Source organism: Sinocyclocheilus anshuiensis, unplaced genomic scaffold (assembly GCF_001515605.1).
Source record: "Sinocyclocheilus anshuiensis isolate Anshui unplaced genomic scaffold, SAMN03320099.WGS_v1.1 scaffold1127, whole genome shotgun sequence".
Taxonomy (NCBI): domain Eukaryota; kingdom Metazoa; phylum Chordata; class Actinopteri; order Cypriniformes; family Cyprinidae; genus Sinocyclocheilus; species Sinocyclocheilus anshuiensis.
Window position 1 is genome coordinate 280,678 of NW_015546115.1, and position 21,916 is coordinate 302,593.

General features: G+C 37.8%; 4 protein-coding genes across 9 annotated transcripts in view; 3 read left to right on the forward strand and 1 right to left on the reverse strand.

Moving 5' to 3' along the window:
• vps54 (VPS54 subunit of GARP complex) overlaps positions 1 to 4,231 on the forward strand; it is a 19,658-nt gene extending 15,427 nt beyond the window's left edge. For 5 of the 6 annotated variants that reach the window (XM_016502669.1, XM_016502665.1, XM_016502666.1 and 2 more), the window contains 2 exons: positions 132 to 231; positions 1,252 to 1,331. In XM_016502669.1, the coding sequence (XP_016358155.1) occupies positions 132 to 207 (76 nt within the window). In that variant the 3' untranslated portion in view covers positions 208 to 231; positions 1,252 to 1,331. Of the gene's footprint in view, positions 1 to 124; positions 232 to 1,251; positions 1,374 to 1,453; positions 1,535 to 1,608; positions 1,717 to 1,790; positions 1,886 to 3,274 lie in introns of those variants that run through there. The other variant, XM_016502670.1, reaches the window with a different exon arrangement.
• Positions 4,232 to 5,662: 1,431 nt separating this feature from the next.
• On the forward strand, positions 5,663 to 6,366 carry cunh19orf53 (chromosome unknown C19orf53 homolog). Its single transcript, XM_016502672.1, has 3 exons — positions 5,663 to 5,807; positions 5,961 to 6,016; positions 6,097 to 6,366. Exons 1-3 carry the CDS (start codon positions 5,720 to 5,722, stop codon positions 6,253 to 6,255), a joined length of 303 nt encoding a protein of 100 aa, XP_016358158.1. The 5' UTR covers positions 5,663 to 5,719; the 3' UTR covers positions 6,256 to 6,366.
• A 973-nt stretch (positions 6,367 to 7,339) lies between these two features.
• On the reverse strand, positions 7,340 to 11,267 carry LOC107700786 (regulator of G-protein signaling 8). Its single transcript, XM_016502602.1, has 3 exons — positions 11,255 to 11,267; positions 9,521 to 9,681; positions 7,340 to 7,561 (listed from the first exon to the last, which is right to left on the reverse strand). Exons 1-3 carry the CDS (start codon positions 11,265 to 11,267, stop codon positions 7,394 to 7,396), a joined length of 342 nt encoding a protein of 113 aa, XP_016358088.1. The 3' UTR covers positions 7,340 to 7,393.
• A 2,388-nt stretch (positions 11,268 to 13,655) lies between these two features.
• The window catches only part of LOC107700787 (calcium-binding mitochondrial carrier protein SCaMC-3-like), a 9,478-nt gene continuing 1,217 nt past the window's right edge, over positions 13,656 to 21,916 (forward strand). The window contains exons 1-7 of the mRNA XM_016502603.1: positions 13,656 to 14,470; positions 18,320 to 18,446; positions 19,767 to 19,854; positions 19,943 to 20,054; positions 20,156 to 20,314; positions 21,530 to 21,682; positions 21,754 to 21,867. Of these exons, the coding sequence (XP_016358089.1) occupies positions 14,447 to 14,470; positions 18,320 to 18,446; positions 19,767 to 19,854; positions 19,943 to 20,054; positions 20,156 to 20,314; positions 21,530 to 21,682; positions 21,754 to 21,867 (777 nt within the window). The 5' untranslated portion in view covers positions 13,656 to 14,446. The remainder of the gene's footprint in view (positions 14,471 to 18,319; positions 18,447 to 19,766; positions 19,855 to 19,942; positions 20,055 to 20,155; positions 20,315 to 21,529; positions 21,683 to 21,753; positions 21,868 to 21,916) is intronic.

The window sequence follows — 21,916 nt, forward strand, 5'->3', positions numbered from 1 at the left end:
GTGTGTGTGTGTGTCTCTGTGTGTCTGTGCGTGTGTGTGCGTGTGTGTGTCTCTGTGTGTGTGTTTGTGCGTGTTTGTTCAGCTGCAGGTTGCACTGTGACATCACTTGACTGACAGGTTGTTCTTTGTTTCCGTGGCGACAGCACTTCAACTCCCGCAGCTGTCAGCTGGTGCTGGGGGCGGGAGCACTGCAGGTGGTCGGCCTGAAAACCATCACCACCAGAAACTTGGGTGAGAGAACACACATCACCACATCTCAGACGCAAGAGGAATGATATTTAGCAAAGCACAACCCTGAATCTGAAAGAAGAACTTAATTTGGCTAATGCCTTTCACATACTTGTATTTTTTTAATCATGTTTGCCATGATATGAAAATATACTACTACTAATGCCTTTCACAGGGTTACTGTGGGTCCTTAAGATATCGTAATTTGATTAAATTTAAGGTCTTAAATGGTATAACAAAAGTCCTAATTATCATTGTAAGAGGTCTTAAATTTGGCCATGCATAAACAGGAATCACAATATGACTTAATGTGATTATTAAACTTCAAAAGGCCATTGTTGAGTTAAATAAATGCAAGCGCTGCACGTCTCAAAGTCAAAGCGTTTCACAGGCTCATGCCTTCAGAGTAGGTCACATTTACACAAAAGATGCAAAGATATTGCTTCACAAAAGATGTTTTATGATCTACTGTTGATGAATTATGAAGGTGTTTATGTTGTAATGTGTTGTAGATTGTTGTATAAGTGCATATTTCATAGCTCTCATTTTTTTGCATTAGCAGCTGGCAATAGTAAAATTGCATTGTATGTAAAATCTATTTTTCTTGTTATTTTGGTTGCACAAACTCTATCTGGCATTTAATTCAACACAATTAAATGCAAACAAAAGACATTATTCAACACACTCAGTATATAGATTTTAGCATCAGCGCATTAAAGTCCATTGCCTGTCTTTAAACAAGTTATCATATCTGCTAAATCCAATATCCATCGACCTCGAATTCATATATATTGATATATTAGCACACAAACAAATTTCAGTACTTGTGTATCCATTGAATCAAATAGGTTTTTAGTATTTTAAACTTGCGCTTGCAATCTGAGATGCATTTATTTATTTTTTATATGTTTTATTATTTATGTTTGTTCTCTATGGACATGAAGATTCAATTTGATTTGTGCAGCTGTTAACAAATGTCTTACAGTCTCTTGTCAGAGTGATGTTGTGTGTGTGTGTCCTCAGCTCTGGCGTCTCGCTGTCTTCAGCTGCTGGTTCACTACATCCCTGTGATCAGAGCACACTTTGAGACCAGACTGCAGCCCAAAAAGTACAGCATACTGAGACACTTTGGCCACATCACCAAGGTAGACAAGCGTACATCCACAAACCACTCAGCGACATGCGCTAACAGCTGTTTTACACTCTGTTCTTCCTCTCTCTTCAGGACTATAACGATCACATCGCAGAGATCTCTGCTAAACTAGTGGCCATCATGGACAGCATGTTTGAGAAGGCTCTGTCTAAGGTGGGTTTGGACTTCTGTGATCTCTGTGATGTTGTTGTGGTTTATCACGGCTGAAGCGTGTGTGTTCTCTGCAGTATGAGGTGAAGGCGCCGATGCCGTCTGCGTGTTTGCGTAACGTGTGTAAACAGATGGCCAAGATGCACGAGGCCATTAATGAGCTCTTACCGGAGGAGCAGACGCAGGTGAAACGCGCACCTAATGTTTGAGTCATCAGCGTGAACCGAGACTATTATCTCATGGTGTTTATTGTGTGTAGATGCTGTTCCTCAGGATAAACGCCAGCTTTAAGCTGCATCTGAAGAGACAGTTAGCGCGGCTGGGAGTCATCAATGACGGCGGACCTCAGTATGGGTGAGTGTGTGTGTTACAGCTAGGACTGCACAATTAATCAAATTTCTAATCGTGATTACAAATATGGATGCCACAATTACGTAATCGTTCAAAGCGGCAATTAATCGTTCAAAGTCCACTTATGTTATTCTGTGTGCTTAAGATGCGTTTTTTCTTTCTACATGTTATCTTAAGGGTTTTCCCATTGTTTTAGTTTTAGTATAACATTATAATACCATTCATATTTTTTCTTTTTTTATAATTTAAAGAAGAAACCAATCCGATGTATATTTGATTATGATTTTTGTCATAATCGTGCAGCCCTAGTTACAGCAATGGGAATGTGGCTATAGCTGTTTCCATCACCCTATTTTAACACGCATTTTGAAGTATCGCATGAGAAACGAGTGATGGAAACGCCATCGTTTTTACGCTCGCTTGAGGTGGTTTTTGGCTTGTGCGAAAAAGGGTTGATGCGAATAATGGGAGATGGAAACGCATTTTGCGAAAAAATTCCTCCAAGCGCATCAAAAAAGTCATGTGACTTTGTGCTATGGGACGGCAAAACCTGACTAACCAGCGGACCGATCTCATTCCACAGCTTCTGAAATGTTGTTATGGTCATTCGGAAATGCACGAGCGAAGTCTGTCGTCAAAGTATTTCTGTGTAATTGCCTCCCAGAAATGTCTTACACGACTGCGTTCCCAAACAGCAGCATCCACCTCCGACCGCATTCATTGTTTCGTCTGCTCTAGTAATTTATTACATATGAAAATTATTATATTCTCCTACTTTTTTTTAGTGATTTATAGTGCCAGTTTATCAGGAAGTGACGATTTTGTTCTCTTTGACTCATTGGATGGAAACGATGCTTCTTCGCAAATGTTTTATGCGATATTCCAGTTTTGCGCATAAGTTAAATTTGCAACTTTGGATGGAAACCTGGCTATAGATAGTTTGTTTCTGGTGTAGAACCTTGTTTATCTTAATTTAATGCTGAAATACAAAATTAGGCTTCATTTTAGGCTTCATTTTATAGAAAATACTATATGCTTTAATGTCTCTTTTATTTTGCATATTTAAAAAAATTGTGTATAAATGCATATATAAATATTTATACTGTTATTTTTATAATTTTTTTAATTTACATATATAATATAGTAGTATTTTTATATATTTATATATAGATAATATTTTATACATTTTAATATATAAAAATGTACATTCTCTCTCTCTATATATTATTTCTTTAATATTTATTTTACATATAATGAATATATATTAATAATGAGTATGTTTTTACTGTTATTTCCTATTAGTCTTTTGTTAGATGGAAAGGTTTTTTCTTTGAATCCCGGGGCGTGATTTGTTCTTGATGACATGAGCTCGTGGTCTTTCTCTCTCTGCAGGTTGGTGATGGTGGACGTGGCGTTTTACTCGGAGAACGTGCAGGCTCTGCGCTCTCTGGAGCATCTGGACTTAAACATGCCGGAGATCTGGGAGCAGAAGAGGTGATGACGGACAGTTCGTCCCGGCCAATCAGGCCTCTCCGTCACGCCTGCCATCACGGTGACCAGCTCTGAGGTCAGTGGATGAACCGACTCGGGACTCCAGGTCTCGTTTGTTTGAATACCTCTGTGACACTGGAGTGATCCAGCAGCGCTCCTTCCCCAATCACTGAGAGACTCCTGTGCTAACAGGACGGGTTTGGGGGGACCCACAGATTTCTCACGGAGACCAAATCAGGACAAGCTGGAGTGGTTGATCAGTCGCGCTGGGAATTGTGGGGAATATGTTGTTTTGTTGTCGTAAAGCGGAGGCTCGTCCTCAGTGCCTCCTTCACTACAGTGCAACTCTCCATTCGTGTGCAATTCTGTCTGATTATTGTTGTTATTATTATTGCTGAATTATTTAATCACAGAGGAATCAAGGAATTATTTATTTTAATCGATTTTGATGATGCTTGATCAATCATGTTTTGTTTTGTTTCACATAAAGCTTTCAGGTGATTACGGCCGGATGGAGAACTAATGCTAAAAAGGGTTTTAAACACATTTTGCTGATTTGTTCTCTGATTTTCCACCAACATGAATATGATTTTAATGGCTGCTTTTGGTTTTCATGTTCAGGGTCGCTGAGTCGAAGTATTAAAACTCTGGAGGGTTAAATGATTCTAGTCCATGTTTATCGGGAGAATCTGACTATTTAAATAAAGTCTGCTTTATATGGTCTGCATGGAGAAGATCTGCTGCACTCATCTTCAAACTCAACAAAATCAGATAAAGACTTTTACAGTAATCAGGTTTAGATTAGCGCTGTCAAACGATTAATCGCATCCAAAATAAAAGTTTGTTTACATAATGTATGTGTGTACTGTGCATATTTATTATGTATATATAAATACACACACATTCATGTATATATTTAAGAAAAATGTTATTTTTATATATTAAATATATGTATATATAATATAAATTATATGAACATTAATATATGCATGTAAATATTTTCAAAATATATACTGTGTGTGTATTTATGTATACATAATAAATATGCACAGTACACACACATACATTATGTAAAAAAAAACTTTTATTTTGGATGCGATTAATCGTGATTAATCATTTGACAGCACTAGTTTAGATACAAAAATGTAATTTAAGTCAGAGGAGAAATGAAGAAGAGAAACCTTCTGCGTTCATGCAAAGATTCAGCCAAGTCTTAAAATGCAAGAACTCATCGTGATAACTTCTTGTCCATGCAAACTAGAGCATTAACTCGATTTCTCCAGCATCCACAGTATTGCTGTAACCCCGCCTCCTCTGAATGAATCGAGGTCTGTGATTGGTTGGTGTAAATGGAGACTGTTTTTAAATCACATATTGTTTTACTGTGAGCTTCTGTCATTGACGGTGTGTTTCTGTTCAGGATGATCCATGTATCGCTTTATTTAACACTCGTTCTGTCCGGTTCAAAAGTGCCTAACCTTTTATTTGGTATCAAAAACTTCTGACTCAAACTGTACATTTGTGGGCTACAGTGCCTAATCTGTGTGTGTGTGTGTGTGTGTGTGTGTGTGTAGACGTGTGTGTGTCTGTGTCTGTGTCTGTGTGTGTGTGTCTGTGTGTCTGTGTGTGAGAGAGTGTGTTTTGAGGGCCCTCGTTCCGGAAAAGAAATATACTGATGGGAAACTTTTGTGGCATGCTTGACCTTTTAAAATGTGGCACTTTTTATTATTAATAAAGCCACAATGAACAAAAATAGTGTTGGTTTTTGCGTATTACTTGTAGGCTGTTTTCAAATCTAGCTACCTAGCTAGTCCTTCATGACATCTTTGGGCACCACAAAGGAGCATAGGAAGAGTTCATTTGCAAAAACAGATAACTCCGTTTTTAAAAGTGTTCAAGAATTATGTTTTTTTTTATTTTTATCCTGCATTCCAATTAATATCAATCAAACAGCAGTTGGGTTGTTTTGATTAAATAGTAATAACTAAAAAAATACAGCTAACTAACACAATAAAAGCATGATAACGCAATAAAAAAAAAAAAGAAAATGAATAAAAACAGAGTTATCTGTTTTTGCAAATAAACTCTTCATGTAAACAGAAGTCATATTAGTCTTAAAATTAGTTTGCGATTTTAATCAGTACCGCTAAGCCTATTCTTTATTATTTATTCATATTAATTAATTGGTTATTTATTTATGATTACACTACACACGCGCACACAAACATTGTTTGGTATTCAGAAAATACTTTTATTTTTAACATTTCATCCTAAACGTTTTTGGAGACTTTTATTCTATATCGTGTCCTACATCTTTCTGTTTCCGGTTGCGATCAGGCCGTAGAAATGGCTCAAGGCAAACAGAAATTTAAAGCGCAGCGACCCGGAGGAGCTAAAAAGCAACAACACAAACCGAAAGGACTCAAGAAAGGAGGTAAAGAAATAGTTGTGTTCTTGAACAGACGAGTATTCTGAACGTAAAACCGCGTTAAATCGATATTTCTTATGAGCAGCAGAGCGAACGCATTTGAGCCTGTCTAGATGCGCATGCGCAGTTGAGTTTGTATCTTCAAATCCTCTATTCCAGGAAGGATCATCGCACCCAAAAAAGCTCAAGTGGTCCAGCAGCAGAAGCTGAAGAAGGTAAACGTTCAGCTCGCTTTTAAAACCAGTCCGTGTCAGATAATAGCGGTTTGATTGGTGTGTTTGTGTTTTTGGTGCAGGGTTTGGAGGTGGCCATCAGGAACAGGATTGAACAGGAAGTCACACAGAAGGCCAGCACGTCCCTTCACAAGAAACTGAGTGTGCTGAAGACTCCAGCGGGGAAAAGCTCCACAGCTGGACCTTCAAAACCAGCTGCTGGACCGTCCAAGTCCAACTGATGACAGGCAAACACTGTGATCCGCTGTACAGCCGCTAGATGGCGCCACCATATTAAAAAACTGATGTTTGCCACTTTCTGTGGAGTAACAGTGAAAGGTTTGTTCATTTTTGGAAAAAGGAAACATGGTGTGGAATCTTACATATGTACAACAGGCCATGATCTTTTAGACTGTGCTTATTTTTATATAATAAAATGAGAAAGTGTTGTTAGGTTTCATAATACTTTCATTTGAACACATTTTTGTCATGGGAAAGCACCACTCTTTTTTTTTTTTATCTAGTAAATGTAATGATTATATTATAATTATTTGTGACCCTGGACCACAAAACCAGGCATAAGGGTCAATTTTTTAAAATTTATCATCTGAAAGCTGACTAAATAAGCTTTCCATTGATGTATGGTTTGTTAGGATAGGACAATATTTGGCCGAGATTTGAAAATCTGGAAGCTGAGGGTACAAAAAAAATCAAAATATTGAGAAAATCACCTTTAAAGTTGTCCAAATTAAGTTCTTAGCATTGCATATTACTAATCAAAAATTAAGTTTTGATATATTTACGGTAGGAAATTTACAAAATATTTTCAAGGAACATTATCTTTATTTAATATTCTAATGATTTTTGGCATTAAAGAAAAATCAATAATTTTACACATTTTAAACCCAATGCTGGCTATTGCTACAAATATTCCTGTGCTACTTAAGACTGCTTTTGTGCTCCAGGGTCACATATAACTTTTTCCACTGTTAAGCAGCCGCACTCATTTTCTTTCTTAGACTGCGAGTGTAAAATCCCTGAAGGTTTTCCTGCGGTCAAGGACGTGCTGCTCGTTCTGTGATTGGCTGAACGCTTTATTTTCTTTGTTCAGCCTCGATTGTCTGGCAACCTTGAGCTTCCAGATCTCTGATTGGCTCTCAGTGTGTGATTGACAGCAAAACACTTCCATTTTGACCCAAATAACTTTATTATATTCAAAGACATAAAGGCAAAGTGAGCAATTATAGATGTTTAAAATGTCCAAAGAGTCTATGTCCTACTAAACTATATTCTACCTGACTGTGGCTCATGCGTCTCTGCAGATTAACTGCAGATCTGGTCTAGACCTCAGATACGCAGGGTTTGCCAGCACAGCGTGTCTCACAGGACTTTGAGAGGCTGCTGGCTGTAAGAGGAGCGCAGGTAACGTGGGAACGAGTCTTTAGCCATCAGGGAGAAGATCCGTTGCTGAGCCTCGCCAAACGTGTCCGCTGTGGGATCCTCCATCAGCCCCGTCAACGCCTCGCGGGTCTCACTGTCCAGATTCACCTGAGAAACACATCATATGAGAGTGGAAACTGTCCAGAACATGCCTGAGATGCATTTCACTTTAAAACCAGGAGAAAGAAACAAGAAATCACATTTTAGAAAAAGAAAATGAAGCCTATTTTTAGGTCCGTAAAGATGTTTTGCATTACAACAATATTTTTTATGACTGTTCAACACATTTCTCTCGAACATTTTCATAGGTATAATGCAAAAATAGATATATTATTTGAAGAAAATAATTAAATATATAAATACATTATTATACAGATTTTTTGTAATATTATTTTTATTACATTTTCTTGAAACACAAGACTGACACATGTACATACCATGTCTATAACAATACTATGTACAGAAAAGAAACAAACAAACACTAGGGGCTCATATTACATAAAAAGTGTAAAGCACAAAACCAACAAAGGGTTAATACAGTCTGTACTTTGGAAGTTAGATTTAATAATCCATTGCAAACAATAAAAACCGCAGTTGTAAGGGGTTAATATAATGCACATTAAAATGTATTTAAATAACCAATCAAGAATTTTGATCCTCTATTATATTGTTAATATCCCTACATTCAATAAATAATAAAAATGGACTCCAGATTTTCTTAAATTTAGCTTGTTTACCCTTAAGCATATAGGTTGTCTTTTCCATTGCAATGCATGAAGATATTTCCCTTAACCAATGAGTTATGGTAGGCCTTTCTGTCTTTTTCCAATAAATGGCAATGAGCCTTTTGTACGGTGGCCGAGAAGTGCAAAGCAAATCACAATTCTGAAAACAAAATAACAAATTACAAACGCAAATGCAAGTCTAAAAAACAAAATAACAATTCAGAAAGCACAACAACAATTCAGAAAACATTATAACAAGTCAGAAAACACAATGACAAATTACTTTATTTTCAACTTTTTGATTATTTCCTTAATTTTTATTGAAAATAAATGCCTTTACGATGTGATACGAGATTTGAAAAGGGAGGGGAAAAAAGTTTGGCAAAAGACGGGATCGAACCCGGGTCGATCGCGTCAAAAAGCAAAGGGCACACACTTATCCATCTGCGCCACTGGAGCTGATGATTTACAGCCACTTTTAACTAAATGTAAATAGACACCCCGTATTTTTTATTCCAGAGTAAGGGCAATTCATACAATACATTTAAACTGAGCTACTTTAATACCATCTCCGAACTTTCTACCACGACTCTGCTGTTCTTCCTGTATACGTTGATTGACAGATGTCTCGTCCAGTCAGCCGTGAGTAATCCCAAACCAATGGCGCTGTCTCAAACTATACCTACCTCTTCCGGTTTGTCTGATTTGTCGTTGTGTTTTCTGACTTGTTATCTTGTTTTCGAATTTGTCATTGTGTTTTCTGACTTGTTATAATGTTTTCTGAATTGTTGGTGTGCTTTCTGAATTGTTATTTTGTTTTTTAGACTTGCATTTGCGTTTGTAATTTGTTATTTTGTTTTCAGAATTGTGATTTGCTTTGCACTTCTCGGCCACCGTACTTTTGCCATGTAAAATGCACATATCTATCAATACTTGATTATCCTTTTTAATATTCCAATTTTCTGGATGATATTATACAGATTTATATAAAGTAAATTTATTTTGTATTATATTTTAGTAATTTTTAGAATAATACAGTACAATCTATATACTTAAAATCAAAATAATTATACAAAAGCATATTATGTAAATGTAATTCAACTTTAATAAATTAAAACAAATATTAATTTGCTTATAACAGAGTTAATTTAAATTGAATTAAAATGTTGTTAATTTAATTTATTTCAAATATATATATTTTTTTTTTTTTGCTGCCGCTAATGATAATATTATCACAAACAATGCGAAAATTATACTTTTACTTAATTTAATTTACTTGAATTCAATAGGCTTTTTTTTTTTTAATTCGCCCTGCTCAAAACTGCCTGCGTTCGTCCCTCACCTCCCGAGGAGCATCAGGGTTGATGAACAGGTTGTAGATGTTGTGGGACCCGGATGCGCTCTTGTACTCTTCACACGCCAGCCAGAGCTCCAGGTTCTCCTCGCTGAGCTCCGAGCGCAGGAAGCAGCGCAGAGGAGTTCCGTTTAGAGAAGAGAAGTGAGCTCGTGGAGTCAAATCATTAGGAAAGTCCTCTCACGCTTGCTGTTGAGCAGAGACTCCAGGTCCTGAGGCAGCTTCTGAAGAAAACAGTAGATGCGTTTTATTACTCAGTTCAGCTTGTTTATGTCTTGAACAATACGTAGGGTGCTGTACAAGTTAAACTTAATCGATAGCATTTGTGGCATAATATTGATTACCACAAAATATATAACTTTGACGCGCTCCTATTCTAGGTTACGGTGAGGCACTTAGTTACAACGGAAAGCAGAAATATAAGCTTATAATTTTATTTTTTAAAAATTACACAATTAACAGTTTAACTGTGTATTATTCAGCCGTAAATTTCTCGTTAGACTTAACGGTCGTTTTAGGGTTTACCGCGTTGTCATGGCAACAAAGCTTTAAAACTGGATGTAACTATACGAAAAAAGGTTAGTGTGCGATTTTTTACACCAGGGTTAACACGCATATTGTTTACATTTTGTGGCTTATTGGAAAAAGTATTTTAACGTTTTGGTCCCATTCACTTTGAGGGTCTCACGGTAAAGATTCAAACCATCAAGATTAAGTAATATTTCTGTGAGAATAAGACTCTACACCGGACTCAACGGTTGTCGTGTCGCGCCCAGTGTTGCCAATTTAGCAACTTTTCAGACTACCCTAGCAACTTTTTCTTCCAAAAGCACCTAGCAACAAATTTAGCTATTTTAAAATTTTATTTGGCTACTTTTAGCAACTTTTGATAAGTGACTCAAACAATAAAAAGGCACACATTTTCCATCTAAATTTCACAAAAAGAGGAAACCAAAGATGCCTATAAGTACACACATCACATGAATGAAGTTATTGCTATTTGCAATTGTTCAATTTGATAATAACAATAATTTAATAATTGTTCATTTATGATACACCTTGTTAGTAGCTTGTACATGTGATTGTTGATCAGTTAGTACACTGTAAGAAAAATATCTAGAAAAATGGCAAAGGTACTAGTTATTTTCCAGGACATTATCCGTTATCCATTATCCATTGTAAACCCTTTAACCCGAAACACAAAATACAATGCGTAATTTAAAATGCAGGTAAAAACCTGTGAAAAATCAATATGGAAAATTCCTTCATATTAACATTATGCCCTATTTTTACAGACTCTTCTTAGAGTGTAGCATACTAACTAACTGCTAATACACTGCTTAAAAGTACAATTGTTCAGAATGTATAGTTTTACTAGTTTACTAGCTAATAAAAACAACTTAAATTGTTGAAAAATGTGTAAGTGCTCAATAATTCAATGTTTTTAAAAATACAGTTATTTATATTTTAATATTATATTATGCATTTATATCATTTTACGAACAAATATAAATGAACATATATAAAATATATTTTTGCTGAGATTTGATGCATTGACAATTTTGCGTATCGTTCAAAAGTGTTCAATGTTGTATATAAAAAGTTATTTGTATTTTAACATTATATTATGCATTTATATTATGTTACAAGCAAATCTAAATTAACATATAAAATATATTTTTGCTGAGATTTGATGTAGTGACAATTTTGTGTCGTGATTACGTAATGACGTCATCGCGCAATGACATCACAACGTCATTTAGCAACTTTTAGCAACAAATCAACCTTCCCGAGGGGGGCCCCGCTCCCTACCTCGCACCGGGCCCCGCGTCAGCTAAGGACGGCCCTGCCTGTGAGAATAATATGAACGCGGATAGGCTGTTTACGTATGTGATACTCTCCAAAATGGCGCTATAGGGTGACGCAGAGGAGATGAATTGTTGAATAAAGTTGTTATTTTTGTTTTCTTTGCGCACAAAAAGATTTCTTGTAACTTCGTGAAATTACGGTTGAACCCCTGATGTCACGTGGATTATTTTAACGATCTCCTTGCTACGTTTCTGGACGTTGATCGTGTTAATTACATTGCTGTCTATGGAAGGGTCAGAGAGCTCGATTTCATCAAAAATATCTTAATTTGTGTTCCGAAGATGAACGGAGGTCTTAGGGGTTTGGAACGACATGAGGGTCAGTAATTAATAACAGAATTTTCATTTTTGGGTGAGCTCTACCTTTAACTCCAATTTTTGTTGCTTTTTAAAAGAAAAGCAAGGACAGTATAAATTATTTTTGTGGTAATAATCAACATTATGCCACAAATGCAGTTGATTTATATTGAGCTTTATACGAGAGCAGTGCACTTGTTACCTGTGTTTGTAAACCCACTCCTGCTTTTCGGCCAGGTGGGACAGTTTGACCCTCATGCCCTTCGCCCTGAAACATCAATTCACAGTTTCACATCCAAACACAGCTCAATGCTCCAGTATCTGTCTTTCCAAAAGCGCTGATACTCACTTCTCCAGGCATGAGGAGGGGATGGCAGACAGCCCCTTACACATCACACGATGTCTGAATGAACCTCAAAGAATCGATCAAATGTCTCCAGCTCCACTTGACTCTCTCTGTCTGTGTCCTGCTGTTATATAGTGACATTAATCTGATCCTGAGATCGTGAAACAACACAGACAGCTGTTGGGTGAGAACACCACACAATGACTGTCCACATCACAGGCAGTGCTGATTACAAGCTGTTTTGACGTTATACAGTTGGTGTGGACAGCAGCTGACAGCGGTTTTCTTCAGAAAGCGTGTATCTGTGTGTGTATCACCTGTATTTGTGTCGGGAACAGTGACTGAAGGCAACAGGTGTGCATTAGGTCATCTGTGTGCTGATCAGAATAGCTTGTTTCCATGCAGTCACTGTCATTTGTCAAGCTATAATTGTTGATCATAGTGATAGTGAATGCATTTAAAGTGAACATTATTGTGGGAGACTGTTGCATAATATTCTGTTTCAGACCCTGTTGGAAAACTGAACAAAATGGACATGCAAGATGCTGGAGAAATGGACACTGTTGGGCTTCAGAAATGACAGAAAAGTAGTCCAAACAACTGGCGCACTATATTTAAAGTCCAAGTGTCTTCATGCAGAAAGATCTCAATATGCGAATGCAGATGAGATCAGGAAAACAACTTAAATTTGGGTCTGTTCCTCTCATAAATCCATCAAATGACTCCTTTTTGGAGCTTGATAGCATTTGTCCCCATTCATCATAAGGAAACATACAGCATGGACATTCATCTAAACTTCTCCTTTTGGGTCGCATGGAGGAAAGAGAGTCAAATGCATTCAGATCGACATGAGGGCGAGTAAACATTTACAAAATTTTTGGGGTGAACCCTTTGAGGTGGTCAGACTGGTTTGTGCAACATAGTTGCTGTTTTTTGGAGGTCTACTAGGTCTAACCAAACTGACCGAGGTGGTCTACCTCTAACAGATCAAAAACTGGCAAGCAGTTTAGCTGATCTACACCAGCTGCAGCTATGACCATCAATGACCAGTTTGGACCATCTAACCAGCAAAACCACCTAAGGATCTGTCATAGATGTGTTTCTTTCAGTTTGGCTTTTCTTAAAAGCCAGCACTTCTACCATATGTGACTCTGGAGCACAAAACCAGTCTTAAGTAGCACAGGTATATTTGTAGCAATAGCCATAATACATTGTATGGGTCAAAATTATAGATTTTTCTTTTATGCCAAAAATCCTACCGTAAATATATCAAAACTTAATTTTTGATTAGTAATATGCATTGCTAAGAACTTCATTTGGACAACTTTAAAGGCGATTTTCTAAATATTTTGATTTTTTTGCACCCTCAGATTCCAGATTTTCAAATAGTTGTATCTCATCCAAATATTGTCCTATCCTAGCAAACCATACATCAATGGAAATCTTATTTATTCATCTTTCAGATGATGTATAAATCTCAATTTCAAAAAATTGACCCTTATGACTGGTTTTGTGGTCCAGGGTTACATATGTTCTTCTGCTCACACTTCTGATCCATCTATGTGTTTGATAAGATTCAGCAGATATACTGAAAAAATACTTTGAACATGCTGCTGCCATGCAAACCCACTTCCTCCTCCTAAACCTTATGAATTCTTCATGAACCCTCAGGAAGTGACTTCATAAGCCATGCAGCCTGAATCAAAATAACCAATCACACCTGTGAAGAGAAAATCATGTTCCGTTCTGCATGACAGATGTTTTACTCCGGTCTTTGAGAGGGCTGATCTTATTTGTGTGCATGTATGCCATTCATCTGCAGAGTCATTGGAGAAGTTGCTGCATTCAATTCATTGTGCACGATTTAACACGGTTTCTCTTGTTCATACTTCAGCACCGGGATATTTTGGGTCATATGTTGGCAGAAGGAAGCCCCTCCTGAGGGTGTAACCTGAAGCCGCTGTTGTATCACTGAGTTGCGGCAGCAGTCCTCTGTTTTCTCGCGCGCTCTCCGTGGTGTTTTCATCTCGCCTTAAAATGTCGCAATGCTTGCGGATAAGAATATGAATGGCTATCTTGGAAGTATTGGATTCATGATTGCTCAAGCTTCCTGGTTCGCGTGCAAAACAGCTGTTTGACGCCGTCTGCGGAGCGCGAGCTCTCAGGACGCGACGCGAAGGGGTTTGTTTCGCAAGCAGCTCCTTTTTTGGACGCGTCTTCCGCCCGAAGTCTCTCCGTGGCTGACCGTGCGTGGAGCGCATCATGTGGCGGGCGCGGTGCCAGGACAGCGTGGTCGATCCCGAACGCGAGCGGCTCTGAGCCGAGCTCTTCGCGCAGCTGGATCTGAACCAGGACGGACGGATCGATGTGAACGAGCTGCGCATCGGACTCGCCGCGCGGGGGATGTCGTGGAGCTCGGTGGAGGAGGTACGGAGGAAACCTAATGCATGCAATCATAACGGAAGGGTGCTTCTAGTACAGGATAACTGTCCGTGAATTCACAGGTTTATGATTGAACGTGGAGATAATAACCTGCGCCTCCAGGTCACGTGATCATCTGCGTATGAACACTGAAAGCGAAAATGCCACAGTACGCGATACGATCGCAGGCAGCCAATCAGATTCTATCTGATGCTTAATATTCAAGAATGTAGAGTGCGATTCGAGCCAATGAGATTTCGCAGTGGGCGTGGCTACTCCGCGCAAGTCGAAAGATAAAAATTGCGTCGCAAACCTACAGTCTATGGTCGCACACCAGGTACTGTACATTGTGTACTTACGCTGTCCACCCATAGGCGGAGCGTGTGTAAGGCTACACTGGCCACGGGACTTGGGGCAAAAATGCCACTAAATTGGACAAAAATGCCCCTGCACAAACAAATTAAATAAATTAAATCTGTTGCTAACAAAGTGAATATGAATAGACAGTGTCGATTGCGGCATTAAATTAAGATCTGCTCATGTTGCACCGTATTTCATTTTAGGCGTTTTTACAGTGTTGCGCATTTTAACCAATCACACACAATTCTGTTGAGCTTAGGAATGCAATGGCCAATCAGAGGCGTTCAGATGAGTCATCGTTCAAACTCTGTTTTGTTGAGTGCGCGCGCGTTCGCTGACTGAATTCCGGACTCTTGCGAATTCTCTCATCATAAACAACAAAGCGCAGATGTAAGTAAGAGATTAATTTAACAGTGTATACAGCTTCAGTGATTATAACGATAGTTTTTTTTTTTAAATTTTTTAGAGTGCTTAAACTCGCGCGATAGATGGAAAGGAAACGTTATATAATTATCAATTTCTAATGTTTAGAAATATTAAATTGTAATCACGTTAAATACAAATTCAGTCCCATTAAACATTTTTTTAGCCTACATGACACCCATGTCTGGTTCTTGCCTAAAAAGAGGGGTTTATGATGTTTATGATGACCCTGGAGTTGGTTCACCCTCCGCTGATGTGTCCACCCCATAGGTGCGTCTCAAATCGTGTACTTGTGCACTATTCTATGACATTTTGTAGTACAAGTAGTGTGAGTAGTGTGTGTAAAATTCCAAAAAGAAAAAGTGCATTTTAAATAACCGGATGATGCACTTAAATAACTGAAAAAAAACAAGTGTGAAATGTTGGACATGGGTGTGGCTAGAAGGGATACAGCTCCGACCGGAAACTAACAATGAAATTTAATTTTATACCTATTAGATTGTGTTTTATTAACATCTACACTTACCACAACCCTAAACCTACCCCTTACAATAATGCAAAAACAGTAAGTATTGTTGTACAGTGTGACAAAAATTAGCTGTAGCTGTTGCAGTTTTAATTACGTCGCGAAGGGGGAGGGGCGATCAGATTCCGATTATTAATGACAAAAAACCTTATAAAATCCATACACTACATGGTTGAGTACATAGTGCATAAGTACATAGTGCATAGTTTATAGTGCGTCATTTGGGACGCAGTTCATTTTTCAACACTGAATGAAACTATTTCCTGTGAATGTGCGAGACTTCCGGTTGATTAGCCTCTATCGTTAAATAACTAGAAGAATTCCACAGTGCAAGAAAGAGGTATTTGCGCTACAAACCAGTGTGTTTATGATTAAGATAACAAATTAGACTGATGTGAGAGCAAATATCTTTTTGTAACATCAAGCGTAGTGTTTTTGTGCAGCTAAAATTACTGGAAGCGGCTTACACCGGAAGACTCGCACATTCAAGCTTGTATGTTACAAATAAGGTGGATTGGTTACACTAAGTACATACATTAGTGTTATCTTAAATGAAACAATTTCTGTAGATTTTCCATTTGAAGGAAATGACGTTTCCAATGACGTGTAGCTGCTTGTAGTGCACTGCTCACACTATTACACTTCAAAAATGGCGTAGAATAGTGTAGAAGTACACAAAATGGGATAAACCTGTAGAAACCACAATATTTAATATATGATCACGTAAACAGGATTTCAGGCCGCTGAGATGTCACTGTGGATAGACTGCGCACACAGTGCTCCAGAAATAGAAAGCAGACAAGCGACCAAAAAACCAAAAACAAATCACTTGTTGCTGGTTAGGATGGCGCCTGATGTTCAGCTCAGATTAGACAGATGTGCTGGAGCCATTAGTGAGAGTATAACCCATTATGTAGCTGCTTACTCACTAACATACTCAAACTCATAATGCTTCATATGATGAAAGTACGACTGCACAGCAGGATTCTTGTTTCGAAGGCCTCCATGTCGAGGTCAGGTAGTCAGGTCGAGGCAGATTAGAGCACCGTGTTGCAGCACTAATGAACCAGTTTATGAATAGTTAATGATCTCAAGGTCAATGGCAGGAACAGAGGAAGGGCATCAGCACCCGCTGGCATTAAATCAACATCACAGGGTCTCCAGCTGCCATCTGAAATAAGGGTTTCCTGCAGACTAGTGTGTTTGCTAAGTCAAGCATCACTGTTTTTGCTCATACTTGGTTTAGTGATTTGATCAAACTCCTAAGTTCTACATTTCTAATCAATGAATTGCTTTCTAAAAAGGTTATAGTGATGTAATGCCAGCAGGTCAAACCCAAGGCCTAGGAAACAATGAGAACCCCGGCCAAGTTATGATCAAACTGACACACATATGTTAAATTAATCTTTGTTATCTAATCTCTCCACAGCATCCTGCACGCTGTTTTTTAGTGTTGGGGAAGTTACTTTTAAAAGTAATGCAATACAGTATTGTATAAAAAAAAGAAACGAATTGCGATACTTAGTTACTTTTCATGAAAAGTAATGCATTACGTTGCTTTTGCATTACTTTTAGTCACCTGGGTTGGGCTTGCTTATTTATTTTTAATTACAAAAAGCCTAAAAGTTAGATTTTTGGTAACTGTGAAGGAAGGCCCTTTCACACCAAAAGTGAAATAATAAGCCGCAGGCTGAAGAAAGTGCCTCTGCACCTCACTCTAAATTTCTCTCAACACAGGGACAGAAGACGTGTCTGAATAAATGGGGCAAAAATAACTTGCATTACTTATTTGAAAAGTAACTCCGATATTTTCTTGTAAATTTAAAAGTTGTGTTACTTTACTTGAAAAAAGTAATCTGATTACATTACTTGTAATGCATTACCCCCAACACTGCTGTTTGCAACATACTGTATACAATAGTTTATAGTTCAGCGTAAGTGATTAGACTATTGATCTGTTTGCCTGGGACAGTCTTGTGTCATATTGATTTTTGAAACTTGATGATTTTGTAGAGTGCTTTGCTTTTTGAGGTTTGAAAGCATGTGTGCATGTGTTTGTATTATGCATTATGCATTGTGATGAATGATTTTGGCAAGAAAGTACTAAACTTCACACAAAGGCTCACAGAAACACACATGTAGGCTGCTGCAGACTGTGCAAAAGATCAGCGTCTTGGAGTGGATCCATGTGAGAGTAAATGATTATGTGGATTTAAACACTAATATAGCGATTAAGTGTCTATAAATGAATGAAACACATTGTAAAGCTACTGTTTTGTGCGCTTGGCTTCCTCTGTTTGTACATTTACATTCATTTTGTTAATGCATTTAATTCGAATGAAATGAACCTGTGTTTAGATTCGATGATTAATGTCTGAGTGCTCATGTTTGATGTTGGTGCCGTGGACCAGTGGCTTTGCATGGTTTTAATCTGCTTTTCTCTTTCATTTGCACCCCATCCCACCTTTCCTAATAATCCCGGCATCCCCCTGTCCCTCCATTTCTCTCTCTCCCCCTCTATCTCTCTGCATATGCCCTATATTCAGCAGATTGTACGAGCTGGAGATGCTAATCACGACGGCCAGCTGGATTTTGAAGAGTTCGTCGAGTATCTGCGTTCACATGAGAAACGCCTCAGACTCATGTTTCGCAGCTTGGACCGAAACAATGACGGTTAGTTTCTGTCAACTTCACAGCATTATCAGAATCAGTGTTATTTTAGTATTATTCATTCACTGTATATTCTGTTACAGTATGTATGAATATTTAAAGATTTTATTTCAGTCGACTACAATGATATTTACTGTAATAGTTTCAGTTTTAGTTAATAGAAACACTAGTCAGAATCTGTCTTAATTCTCTGTTAGAGTATAATTTTTATGTTCACATTTTACTTTTACATTGTCACAGATATGATAATTAATAAAATTTGCCATATATATATCCTCACAATAAACCCTACAATCTATCCCATTATATAACATAACATCTATAACCTTATATTAGCATTAGCATATGTGATTTTATATCACTGTTAACATCTGTACCATTAGTAGCTATGCTACATTAGCATACATAAATTAATATTAGCATTAACATTTGTGATTTTACATCACTGTAATCATCCATACCCTCACAGCATCATTAGCAGCTTTGCTATTGCGTCTATACCCTCAATTTAGCATTAGCATTTAGCATCCATACAGTTGTTGACTCATTCATAAGCATTGTAGCATCACATTAATGTTGTTAACAGCCATGACATTAATGTTAGCACTGCTACATCACTGTTAACCTATATACCCTCATAGTATCATTAGCAGCTATGCTATTGCAACGCTGTTAGCGGCTATATCTTCATTTTAGCACTGGTGCCTAAATTCTCTTAACATTTATAACATCATATTAGCATCAGAAGCTATGATATTGCCGTTAGCACTTTTACATAACTGTTAGCATCTATACCTCATATTAGCATTTGTGATTTTACATCACTGTAATCATCTATACTCTCACAGCATCATTAGCAGCTTTGCTATTGTGTCTATACCATCAATTTAGCATTAACATTTAGCATCTATACAGTTATTAACTCATTCATAAGTGTCTCTAGCATCACATTAATGCTGTTAACAGCTATGACATTAATGTTAGCACTGCTACATCACTGTTGGCATATATACCTCATATTAGCATTTGTGATTTTACATCACTGTTAGCATATATGCCCTCACGGTATCATTAGCAGCTATGCTATTGCAACGCTGTTAGCGGCTATATCTTCATTTTAGCACTGGTGCCTAAATACTCTAACATCTATAACATCATATTAGCATCAGAAGCTATGATATTGCTGTTAGCACTTTTACATCACTGTTAGCATCTATACCTCATATTAGCATTAGCATCAGTTCCATTAATTCAGTCACTGCTCTATTAAGCTCTATTATCTCACATTTCAGTAAAATGACACATTGTTTGTATGTTTTGTAGGTGAACTGGACGTCGCGGAGATCCAGCAATCGTTACACAATCTCGGTGTGGACGTCACGCTGGAGCAGGCCGCCAAAATCCTGCAAAGGTGTGTGGTTTTGTACTTAGCATATATGTAAAGTGCTTTTCAGGTGTGATTTTCTGACATGCGGTGCTTGTGAAATGTGTTGGTACAGTATGGATAAAGACCATTCCATGACCATCGACTGGTTCGAGTGGCGAGATCACTTCCTGTTTAACCCTCTGCACAACATGGAAGAAATCGCTCAGTACTGGAAACACTCGGTGGTACGACTGAAAACTGAAACAGTGAGGTTTTCATGACTATAAATGGAGCCTCTTTCTTTCTGTAACTCCACTGTTGTGTATTTGTTGGTGTGTTTGTGTAGATGTTGGACATCGGAGAGCATCTGACAGTCCCAGACGAGTTCTCGGAGAAGGAGAAGCAGTCAGGGTTCGTGTGGCGGCAACTGATGGCAGGAGCCGTGGCGGGATCGGTGTCCAGGACAGGAACCGCGCCGCTCGACAGACTCAAGGTCTTTCTGCAGGTGAGACTGCGCTGGTCTGGGATCAGTCGCTTTCGGTCTTCAATGAAACCATCTGGTCTTTGATGCACGTTTAGAGGTTCCTTTTGAGGTTTGCTCTCAAGATGCTTTCAAAGTAGCTCACGCAATACAATCTAGCAAAGCTGTGGCTTGTGTGAACAAGGATAAAAGGTATTTCTATATAACTACAAGTATCCATGATAATATATTTTATAAAATAATAATAATAAAAAAATTGAATTCGTTTTTATTTGAATTTTAGTTTTATTTAAAGTTTTGTGCTTTTGTCATTTTATTCGTTTAATTTTTTTTATTTTATTTTAAATATGTCTATACAGTTCTTATAATTTTTATTTCAGTTTTAGTTATTTTAGTATGTAATAAGTTAAAGTAAAAGAAAATGAAAAATGTTCCTTTTGCAACTAGCTGGAATGAAATAAGTTTGTTTTATTTCAGGTAACAATTTCTTTTTTAGATTTTTTTAGATTGAGTTAACTACTAAAGTTTTAGTTAACTAAACCCTGAACCAAATCAACCAGCTACATGGTGAATTATTACAAACTTTGATTTGACGCAAAGTATTTGAAAATCGGACAAAAAGACAAAGGTACAATATTATGTATTTAGCAGCATTAATGAAGGAAAAAACTACAATTCTGTCAAGCATCGTGAATGAAAGGAGGAATATGAAACTATGGATTTAAAGATGTTGATTATGTGTATAGAAACGTATTTTATGTTTATAGCAAAATATGCATATTATGCGAGTAAGCATTTTAGTTAGAGTGCAGTGTTCTTTTGCTATGATTCTGTGATTGGTGGAGAGTCTGTGCAGAATTATGGGTAATGTAGTTTTTCACCACTGTTGGACATGATTATTTAAAAAATAAGATGAACTAATGTGGGCTGATTGCTTCAATAAAAGCATAACCATCGATTAACAACCTTGGAGGTCACAGTAGGTCTGTCTTTAAAGGTTTATGAGTTACTATTAAAAATCAATTCCTCTGTGGATAAAATGAAAGATATTTTTACTTTCTGAACCCAACTGTTGCACTCTATATTTTCAGCACCACGCTGACCCCTGGAGGTCATTTGAGACACTGCAACTGAACTTTCTTTTTTAGTTGTTATATTTAGGTGTGTTTTGGTTTAATTGTAATCTAGTTAGACTAAAGCTTTACATTAAAATCATGTGAATTATGTGCTGATGTGCAGGTGCATGGCCAGAAGTCTGATAAGGGGAACGTGTGGCGCGGTCTGCGTGCGATGGTGAAGGAGGGCGGCCTCACTGCGCTGTGGAGGGGGAACGGCATCAACGTGTTGAAGATCGCACCGGAGACAGCCATCAAATTCCTGGCCTATGAACAGGTACAGCTCTGTCTTACACTCAGCCGTGTGGACAGAGACTCAAAACTCAGCATGCATCTGTGTGTCTGCAGATTAAACGCTTGATGAGAGGCAGTAAAGAGGGAGGAACTCTGAAAGTTCAGGAGAGATTCGTCGCCGGATCACTGGCTGGAGCTATGGCTCAAACGGTCATATACCCTATAGAGGTAAATACACACACACACACACACACACACACATACACACACACACACA

Bases quoted from the DNA above. Each gene is read 5' to 3' on its own strand.
- cunh19orf53 (XM_016502672.1), top strand. From the start codon at position 5,720: ATGGCTCAAGGCAAACAGAAATTTAAAGCGCAGCGACCCGGAGGAGCT. The intron at 5,808-5,960 runs GTAAAGAAATAG...CCTCTATTCCAG, and splicing joins GAAAGGACTCAAGAAAGGAG to GAAGGATCATCGCACCCAAA. The intron at 6,017-6,096 runs GTAAACGTTCAG...TTTTTGGTGCAG, and splicing joins AGCAGCAGAAGCTGAAGAAG to GGTTTGGAGGTGGCCATCAG.
- LOC107700786 (XM_016502602.1), bottom strand. The intron at 7,562-9,520 runs GTGAGGGACGAA...TGTGTTTCTCAG, and splicing joins ACCCTGATGCTCCTCGGGAG to GTGAATCTGGACAGTGAGAC.